This window comes from Dermacentor silvarum, chromosome 7 (genome assembly GCF_013339745.2).
Source record: "Dermacentor silvarum isolate Dsil-2018 chromosome 7, BIME_Dsil_1.4, whole genome shotgun sequence".
Taxonomy (NCBI): domain Eukaryota; kingdom Metazoa; phylum Arthropoda; class Arachnida; order Ixodida; family Ixodidae; genus Dermacentor; species Dermacentor silvarum.
Genome location: NC_051160.1, coordinates 116,668,238 through 116,678,109, shown reverse-complemented (window position 1 = coordinate 116,678,109; position 9,872 = coordinate 116,668,238). Strand labels below are relative to the sequence as shown.

Here is a 9,872-nt window from a genome sequence, read left to right as displayed (position 1 = left end):
CCTCCATTTCCAGGTGAGGAAGTCTAGTGTACTTTGCTAGCAGTTGAGGCGCCACATCCGTAGTTCTTGTTCTATTTAGCTATTTTTCTTCCTGCTTCTGGGTTTCAAGAGTTTCAAGAGCTTTATAATATTTAGAAGAGAGCAAATCGAGAGATGCTTCTGGCGCTCTGTATTGTTAACGCTTGCTTCTCAAGTTTCTCTTGGTGGTATCATGTTTAGCAACTTGCTCCTCCTGTTTTTTTTTTTTTTTGATCTCATCAAAACAGCGCAGCATAGGGTCTAGCTTCGACAAGACGTCAACCAAAGAAGGTTGATCACTGTCTGCCATCAAGTTCTTACGCTGAGAGCCAGCCCCGTCTCCAGCATTCGTCAATCGCGTTGACGAACGCAACACGTCTCGCTCGATGGTGTTGCGTCTCGAATCGGGAGTGCGCATTCTTTGGTTGTTTCCCCCGAGGCAGCCGCTTTCATCATCGTCGCCCAAACGGCGACAGTGCCCGACACTGACTGTGACGCGATATACAGAGAAGCTCACTTAGCAGCGAGAACAAGCACCACCGTCCGTGCAAGCGGTGACCAGTGCGAAGGTCACTCTCCTGACCCTGACAAGATGACCATCACGCAGCGCAAAAACCCAGGTCGCCGACTTTCGGGGATGGAGCGTGAACCCTCTGATTCCAGATTGTCTCTTCCTTGCTTCCAACGTTTGATATCAGAGGCGCATTTCTGTGAACAGTACGACCCCTCTGATTGGCCGCACCGAGGTCATCGAATTCTCTTGTGCGGGGAACTACGGAAGAGAACTGCTTGAAAAGGGCCTCTCGAGTGTGACTGAGAGAGTTCTGTCTACAATCTGACTACTTGTTTCAATATGTAAATAAGCCACTTTCTTTCGGTCCTACTCCCGGACGTAGTCACCCCCTATGGCGGGGTGGCCTAAACGCCACCCCGAGGCGCAACAATGGCAGGGGAACTCGCTGTCGGGACACTGGCGTGACGAAGCGAGGCAGCGGCGACAAGCGATCGCAGCGTGTTGCTACACCTACAACGTGTTTCCAGAGCTTGCAAAGCTACGTTTACGCGACCTTCGACACACAAGCTGCGCGGGAACAGCACTCGCGAAGCCACCACCCACGGCGGCACACGTAGTCTGCGTATGCCGCAGCAGCGGAATTTCGCCTGGAGTGTTCCTATACTTGCTATCGCAATAATAAAAAAGAAGTCAGGCGCACGTCGACTATAGCTTTACAAAGAATATAATGAGGATATGGGGATGCAATAGTCCCGTAGTTCGAAAGAGTCAGTGTGGTATGAATTTCATCTTGTACAGCATGTCGCGCACACGTCAGAACATACGCTGGCCCAAATGATAGCAAATGCGAGAGGAAAGAAAACTGAAGCAGCGCGGTTGGACAACCGCTATGTGTGAGAGGTGCTGCCACTGAGATACAAACGCCTACGAAAGTTCGTTATTCGAGCCTAGCGCGGTTTTACGATTGCTCTTGCAATTGCGGTTACGCAAAGAAAGCGCAAACGACAGACTAAGTTTACGCAACACGGTTAATCACCGAGGGCGCGTGACAGAAATTGAACTAACATTCAACGTCGACAAACGTTCGCCATTACTCAAAATATAACTTGCCAACGGGCAATAGTCTGATATGTAGCGTAAACATTTCAATCGTTATAGACAATTGAGACGCAAGCTTTACCTCACCATCATACCAGCATGCACCCGACAACGTTTAAATAAGCAGCTGGCAGTTTCACAAGAAGTCGCCTAAAAGTTCCGATATCCGCGGGAACGCACGTGTACGGTATTGCTCGTCAAGAGCAATATGCCGGCCCAATAGAACCGCCTGGGAATTCAGCAGCGCGGCCGGTGGTGGTGGAAAACATTTACTATCTGTATTTACAGAGAGAAAAGTGGGGTAGGCCCTTAGGGCCGGTCCCTTACAAAATGTCGGAGGGGTCCCTAGTCCGGGACCCCTGTGGCTTCTGCAGCAGGTAGGGCTCTAGCCATGGCCGTGGTTGGGTAATCGGTCGTGGTTGGTTTTGTAAAGTTGCGTGATATCATGCAAGTTGATAGCCGGGCTGGGTTCTGGAAACTCAGGCGACAGGTGTTGAAGCAGTGCCCGGTCATTAAGCGCGCGGGCTGAGGCATTGGCAGCCTCATACCACGTAGACCCTTATGGGCCTGAGAACAGGTGACGATACGCGTCTCCGGGTCGTCTCGGTAGTCGTATCGTCGAAGAATTTGGGCGGCGCGGCTAGGGATGCACCCTTTCTCTAAATTTTGGCAGGCTCCCCGGGAGTCGATGATAACGTCTGTTGATTCTGGATCTGCTGCGGCGAGTGCTATGGCATTCTCCTCTGCATGTGCGTTGTTCAGGGCACGGAAAGTGAGACCCTGAAGATGTTAGTTTTGGTGGACAACCGCTGCCGTATACCATCGCCCATGGTGAGGGCCGGCGGCGTCCATATAGAACACTCCACGAAGGGACGTTCCTGTAAGGCCATCGCGCGCCCGGTACGCCGGCCGTCGTGAGTCTCCTTAGTAATGTTTTCTGGCAGAGGATGGATGACCAGCGCGTGGCGCCAGTTCTCTGGAATCTTGGTGCGATCCTCAGCCTGTGCGGTGTGTGTGATATATATGTGGTTTAGAAGGCCTCTCCCAGCCTGTGACTTACTTAGTGGCAGGTACTTGTTGATGTACGATTCGTGGAGCTCCCCGAACGTGTTAGTCATTCCCAGATAAGATGAACCTTTGATTTGATGTTGTGATTACGAGATAGAGAGCGCGCTTGTAGATATTCAGGAGAATAACCTCCGTCCATATACATTATTAATTCTTGACAGGAGAAAATTTCCATTAAGCGCGCTGCGTATATTGCTTCTGGAGTATAAAAAATCTGATGAACTGGAAAGGCAGTTTGTGGTTGTGCTATTATGAGTGCTTATTGTTGTCTTAAATTCAGTAATAAATTAAAAGGCAGTATATTTAAACTTTCAAACAGCGGTATCGATGTAGCATTGTAATGAGAAATAGACATACATCGGCATGCCCTTTTTTTGAAGAAGTGCAATAGGTTCCACATACGAAACGTACGTGTGATCCAAGATGCAATACAGTAGGATAGATGGCTATGGAATATGCTGAAGCAAATTGCTCTCGGAGTACAGTGTTGAAGTAAAAAATTACACCATCTTCCCGCAGGGGAACCCTGAGTAGTAAGCGAAGCAGCCATGAGGTCGACTCAAGGTAGTTTTATCAGCTGTATAAACTTGGACATGCAGAGGCACCAGCAACGCGCAGAACTGTTGTTGACGCCGTCGGCGTTTTGCCCGCGTTCGCACAGAACGCGCGCGGCGTTGGTGACTGTTGCCGGTGCCTCTGAGGTGTCTACCGTCGCGCCTCTAGGCTGCTTCGCGTTATCGCGCGCGGAGCCGCAGATGTTGCCATTCGTTGCGCAATCCTGGAGAGGAGAGGAGCGTCGGAGAGGAGAGGAAGAATGCCGAGAGGAGAGATGAGAGGAGACGAGAGGAGGGGAGGAGGAAGGAGAGGAGACAAGGACAGGAGAGGAGGGGAGGAGGATGCGCAAGCGCAGTAGGGGTGTGGACGCCGCACGGCGGAGGGAGGGAGGGAGGGAGTTATATAGCCCCGACCATAGAAAGTATATAGGAGACTATGCCCCGACCCATAGCCTCCTATATAGATAGCTTGCACGTGACGTCACGACCGTCGCTCCACCAAGCGGCCGCCCATGTTGGAGGACCATTTCTTGCCTCGTTTAGCGCTGTGCCATTCACGCGTTCGTTGGTTTGACGTGTTTTTACAGTTTCTAGGCGCAATGCCACCCGCTCCTGGCGGAAAGCCGTTTAACACAGCATATTACGCTCAGTTAATCGGATCGGCGCGCGCTCGATACGAAGAAAAGGTGCGAATGTGCGATGGTGTTGACCCGTACACGCTGCGACCGGGCACCGACACGACGACGGATGTCAATGCCCTGCCTGAAGTGACGCACGGGGACATCGTCAACTACCTTGTCTACTCCTCGAGCTTCGTGACTCTGCAGGAGATGAAAGCGTTCAAGTCCCTTGAGGCAGCACAATTATTTTACAAGCGGCTGGGTCAAGAGCTTGTCATCAAAACGGCTCCAGCAAGGAAAAGTGCTCCTGCTTGGGGAGGTAAGCCCAACATCCACATTTACCTGTAACCATACTAAAATGCCAAGCTACAAAATGTTGCGTTGCTGGCCGCGGTTGCTCGATGGCTGTAAAATGTTGTGCTGCCGCAAGCACGCGCATTCTGATGAGCCTGGTTTCGGCGACCGCATTTAGATGGGGATGGAAACGCGAAATGACGCAATGTCAAGGTTTCCGTCCGCAATAAAGAAACCAATGCGTCCGAAATTAATCCGGAGGCCTACCCATCCCAGTCAGTGCCTCTCATAATCACTTTGAGATGCCAAACCCAATCATCCACCCAATCAATCAATGAAACCGAAGGCAGTTTTCAGTGCCCGAGTGCGGATGTGGGTACTACTGGTGCTCGTTTTTGTAGTCATGACACACCTTGGCGTGGCTGTCTTCTTGAAGCTCTGCCTTCTTACACTACTGCTGCATTGAGAATGTCTTCATGCAAAAGACAACGTATCATTTATAACCTCTTTCTGTACACCTCGGAGATTAACTTGCTTGCTCTCCTCTACTGTATCTGAGACACCACAGAGCAGCTGTAAAAGTGGTCATTGTTCCAGATAATGTGTGTGCTCACTTTCTGAGATGAAATGCATTTGGTGCGTGTGTGGAAAAGCTGTTTGATATCCTGCCTTAAATATTTGCAGGTAAACCATTCCCAGAGACTAGGAGATGGTCCCTTGAAGGTGTGGGTCCTGTGCATGGCTGATGGTAGTGTGCTCACCGCCCACTGCACCTGCATGGCAGGGGTAGGTGAGGCATGCTCTCACATTGGAGCCTGCCTCTTCGCTGTGGATACAGGCGTAAGGATGAGAAATGACAAAACATGTACCGGAAAGGATAATGCGTGGCTGCCTACATATGTGGAAAAGGTGCAGTTTAAGCGCCTGAAAGACATTGATTTCACTTCATCGAGAGGGAAAAAACAGCTTCTAGATGGCAGCCGCGCAGATGTCCAGAAAAAAAAGCTACGAATGGACATTCCACCTCCTTCACCAGAAGAGCTGCACAAATTGTACATGGGTATCAAGGAAGCAAGAACCGTGCCTGCGATATTTTCAATACTACCCGGATACTGTGAGGCCTTCAAGAAACCAGAACCAAAGCACAAAGTAGATTTGAGATGTTTATATTCTGAAGACAATGCAGCCTGCACCTATGAGGCACTTGTACAGAAGTCGGAGAACTTTGTTTCAGCATATGTCATGAGTGACGACACCGTGAAACGTGTAGAAGCATCCACAAGACAGCAGAACCATTCTCAGCAGTGGTTTTTGTACAGAGCTGGCAGAGTAACAGCCTCTGTTATGAAAAGGGTATGTCATACCAGTGTAGAGAGACCCAGCGTCTCATTGCTCAAAGAGATCTGTTACCCGGAAAATAGAAGCCTTAGAACACCAGCTGTGATGTGGGGGATCAATCATGAGCAAGATGCTCTCAAGGCCTATGAAGCTCATGAGAGATTAAAGCATCAACAATTCACGTGCCGCAGGTCTGGGCCTTCATCTGAGCACGACGCATCCATTTGCTGGAGCAACGCCAGATGCCCTTGTGTCATGCATCTGTTGCGGCAAAGGAGTCGCAGAATTCAAGTGTCCGTACGTACTTCGCGACGCTACTAACTTCAGTTCCGCCAACACCTGCCTAGCTGAAGTCAACGGTGTCATGCAATTACAACCCTGCCATGCGTACTATTATCAAGTGCAGGCCCAAATGGCTGTGTGTGATGTAAACTACTGTGATTTCGTTGTTTGGGCACCACATCTGCTCCACATTGAACGAATAAGGCGGGACACAGAGTTCTGCAAAAATATGCTTTCTACCGCAAGAAAGTTTTTTGTGAAAGCTATTCTTCCAGAACTCTTTGGTCGGTACTTCACGCGGCAGCCAGAGCAGTTCGCAGGAAACGTACTGCTTCTGCAATGGGCCAGAAGTAGGAAAGATGATTGCATGCGACAATGCGCAATGTACGCTCAAGTGGTTTCACTTTACATGTGTTGGACTTTCTCGTGCACCCAAGACCAAAAAATGGTATTGCCCGCAGTGCAAAAAAGAATAACGGGTGTGTCATAACTATCACTGTGGAAAACGTGACAGTACAGAACAAAGCACAATTTCTTTATTATTTATTCATCAATTACCCTGCAGCACCCAAAGGCGTTACAGCAGGGGTAGTTACAACATGGAATAAAATACATCTTCGTTCACACAATGCACTTGTTTTTCAGTCAGTTTATTCCACTGTTTAATTGTTCGAACAAAAAATGAGTTGGCACACATGTTCGTATTGGCAGGGTACTCCAGGATTTTGCAACTATGATTAGTAGGCTTTGAAATGTAATGAGGTTTCCGTAGGTAAATTTCCCTATTAATTCCAGTTTTATTATATTTAATCGAATATAAAAATTTAAATCTCAGTTTATTGCAGCGGCCAGAGATTCCCATCCTAGCTCAGCCTTCATTGCAGTGCAGCTCTCTTTCCGTACCGCCCCAAGATGAACCTGGCAGCAAGGTTTTGTATTTGTTCTAGAGCAGCAATGAAGGTTACAAGTAGTATATGTCGTACGTTTAAATTCGCATGCGAACATCACAGCTTTCGTTGAATGAAATTCGAAGCTTTACCAGCTTTGGCTATGATAATTTCTACCTGAGGTTTTCACGAGCATTCAGATGACAGTAGCACACCTAGATACTTATACGTACCACCTTGCTTGAATAGTACATTGTTCAGATGGTACCTTGACTGGTTTCTTCTTTTTAGTAAAAGAGATGTACACACTGTGCTATGTTCAAATTCAATTTCCATTTAGTACACCAGTCATGAATAAGTGACAAGTCGTTCTGAATTTTTGTACACAACAGTCATCCGTAAACAACCGTATAGAAGATGAAATTGCAGCAAAAATATCATTAATATAAATTAAAAATAATAGCGGAACCAAGATGGAGCCCTGTGGGATGTGAGACAATGTTCTTGCATATTTGCCTGGTGTGATATACTATTCAGCCATAGCTATGTCAGTTATAAGCAGCAACAGTAAAACCAAAATAAAATCTAGAGTTGCCCAGTTTATTACACAGGAAAAGGTATGCAAGCAATGCTATTTGTTATACTTGTTCTGCTGCAACCTCTAGCAAAAGCAAGAAACATATCATTGCATAGAAGGCTACAGAAGACCAGCAGCTATATGGAGCTATGGCACAGTGCATGACAAAAATTACAAAACAAAGAGGAATGAAGCAGCCTTCACACAAGGTGAGTCAACACAGGAGTGCCAATTGTTCCCCCAAAAAATACTCCCAAAAATGTACTGATGACAACCCTTGCCCTGCCATACAAGTTTCTAAATTTTTTTTGCTTTCATTTTACTTTTTGGTATGATGCTTTGATTTGTTGACATATTCTTGCTTCCTGTAATGAATACAATCACATATTTGCTTTCTAAGAACCAATTTGCAAAGCCGCAGCAATGTTTACAGCCAGAAGAACAGCAAGCTTATCTGCTACCCATGATTCTCATGGTGGTTCAGCTGCCATTGCTCATTTCTCGGTGGCAGCAGTGTCGGTCTTCTCGCTAGTGTACAATATGAAACACTACGGCTCTGATAGCATGCATGCACTGCGGTAAAAACCTTTAAGGACTCTCATTAGCGTCCTTTAATTCTGCAACTATAGAAGGACAAAGATTCGAAAGGGCGCAGCACACCGTGACAATTTTATCTATTGGTGCTAATTCGTCTCCAGGTCGGCAGGTAACATAGTCAATGGGCAATGTAGACTTCAGAATGACAAATTTATTTCTGATTAGGCCAATAACCCTCTCAACATGGATGCGCACATTGGCTAACTTTCTTGTGCTTTCTACCTCTTCAGCTGAAAGCTGTTTTTTACCTCTGGTAAAAGCTGGAATGTGGAGCCTTGCGCAGTAAAATCCAACACTTTCTGATATGTTAAATCCTCGATCAGCAAGCACCACATCACCAGGCAGCAAGTAGTCCAACAGACCGCAGTGCTCAGTGATGTGTCTGTCGGTAGTCCTCCCTCCCCAGCCCTGAGATATAAAGGTGACAACGCCTGTACGAGCAATGCCGATTAAGAACTTCGCCGTATTGCTGCCTTTATACTGGGACCAAGTTTCACTTCTTGGCAGGAATGACGATGGCCGCTCTATCTTTAGTTCAAAACAATCGATGATGACTGACACATCACCACCAAATGCATCGTAAAACGCTTGTGGCATTGTATGACGCAGTGCTGTTCGATCTGGCCACACAATTTGGGTCTTAAGTCGACAGTATGCACAGTGCAGCCACTTATCAAATGTTCTACACACTGTAGCTTCAGACACCCCAAATCTGAAGCCCAAGTCAACATTGTGCAGATTCAGCTTCAACTTCATCAAAAACAAAATGAACTCTTGAAACTTTGACAATGAATTATTTACATTGTGTGACACATGGGATTCAAGAAGTTCAAACAAGCTGTTTAACTGTGTGAAGTTCGGCATTCCTGTGTAAAAAATTACTTTTGCCTCACATCCTTGAAATGCTGCTTTTGACAGCTGCAGCTGCTCGTTTTCGCTCCGGGCAGTGTAAAGGGCCTCGTTGAGCGCGAGACACTGCGTTTCCAAAGCTTGGAGGCCCACCGAGGTTAGCTCCGTCTGCGCAGCGACTCCTGCGAAAAAATAATCATGACACATTTTAAGCAAATGACTCATTGCAAACACATTGTACCACGCTGACATGCACAGTGGGCTCCTTAACAAAGTTGCTCACGAAATTTGCAGAAAGTTACAAACCAGGCGCATTTTCTTCGGTACCGCTTTCGTCTTCGTCTCCCGGTGGTGGCTGGCCTTCCACTGCGTCGCCGGTATCGGTGCCGATCGACTCTGCGATTGCCGCCGACACTGCCGCTGACGCCGCATCAGCTTCATCTTTCTGCAAGCGCCGTCTTTTCGCGCGGTCGTAGCGCGCAGGGTCTGCATGACGCGAGCCGTATCCGAGCAGAAGCGACGGTGCCCAATCGGGATTCGTCTCCTCCCACAGCTTTGATGGCCTGCCTACAAATGCAATTTGCGCGGTTGTTTCGTCTTGTCCCCGTATTTCAATCATCACACACACACAAAAAAGGGCTTTCAAGCTTACCTGATACGAAATGAGCGCCGCAGACTCGGATATCGGCACGGTTGGTGTCGAGATCGGCGCGTCTTAAACGTGCCAGCCACAGACTGCGCCGCTTCGCATTGAGTGTTCTCGTGCGGTCGCACTGATTGTGCACGACCTTTGGCAAGCGAAATAGATTTGTGTTCGCCGACTGCCGTCTCTTCTTCGTTTTGCTGCGGTTCGAGCACCCAAATACAGCGCATAGTACCATGGCTAACGAGAGCGATTGCAGTCACGCCCGGTGGTCCTCCAACATGGTAAACAGGTATCCCAGAATTCCCGGCCGTGACGTAGGTGCAAGGCATCTATACAGCTGATAAAACTACTATCATCACACCGTATAGCTCTCTACTAAGCTGCTATCGCAATTTATGATTCGCCTTTCGGGTGAAACTGCGACATTATTCTGTTCGCGCCGTCGTTCTTCGTAGGCACGCTGTTCTTCTTCAGACCCAACAACACGCGGCCTACCAATTTCACAGTCAGCGCAGAAAACGGAGGAAAGG

General features: G+C 47.9%; 1 protein-coding gene across 1 annotated transcript in view; it reads right to left on the bottom strand.

Moving 5' to 3' along the window:
• Window positions 1–4,868: 4,868 nt before the first annotated feature.
• LOC125947190 (uncharacterized) overlaps window positions 4,869–9,872 on the bottom strand; it is a 7,704-nt gene continuing 2,700 nt past the window's right edge. Inside the window, exons 2-5 of the mRNA XM_049671585.1 lie at window positions 9,349–9,469; window positions 9,003–9,263; window positions 8,507–8,878; window positions 4,869–4,939 (exon numbers count right to left, since the gene is read on the bottom strand). Coding sequence (XP_049527542.1) covers window positions 4,869–4,939; window positions 8,507–8,878; window positions 9,003–9,263; window positions 9,349–9,469 — 825 coding nt within the window. The remainder of the gene's footprint in view (window positions 4,940–8,506; window positions 8,879–9,002; window positions 9,264–9,348; window positions 9,470–9,872) is intronic.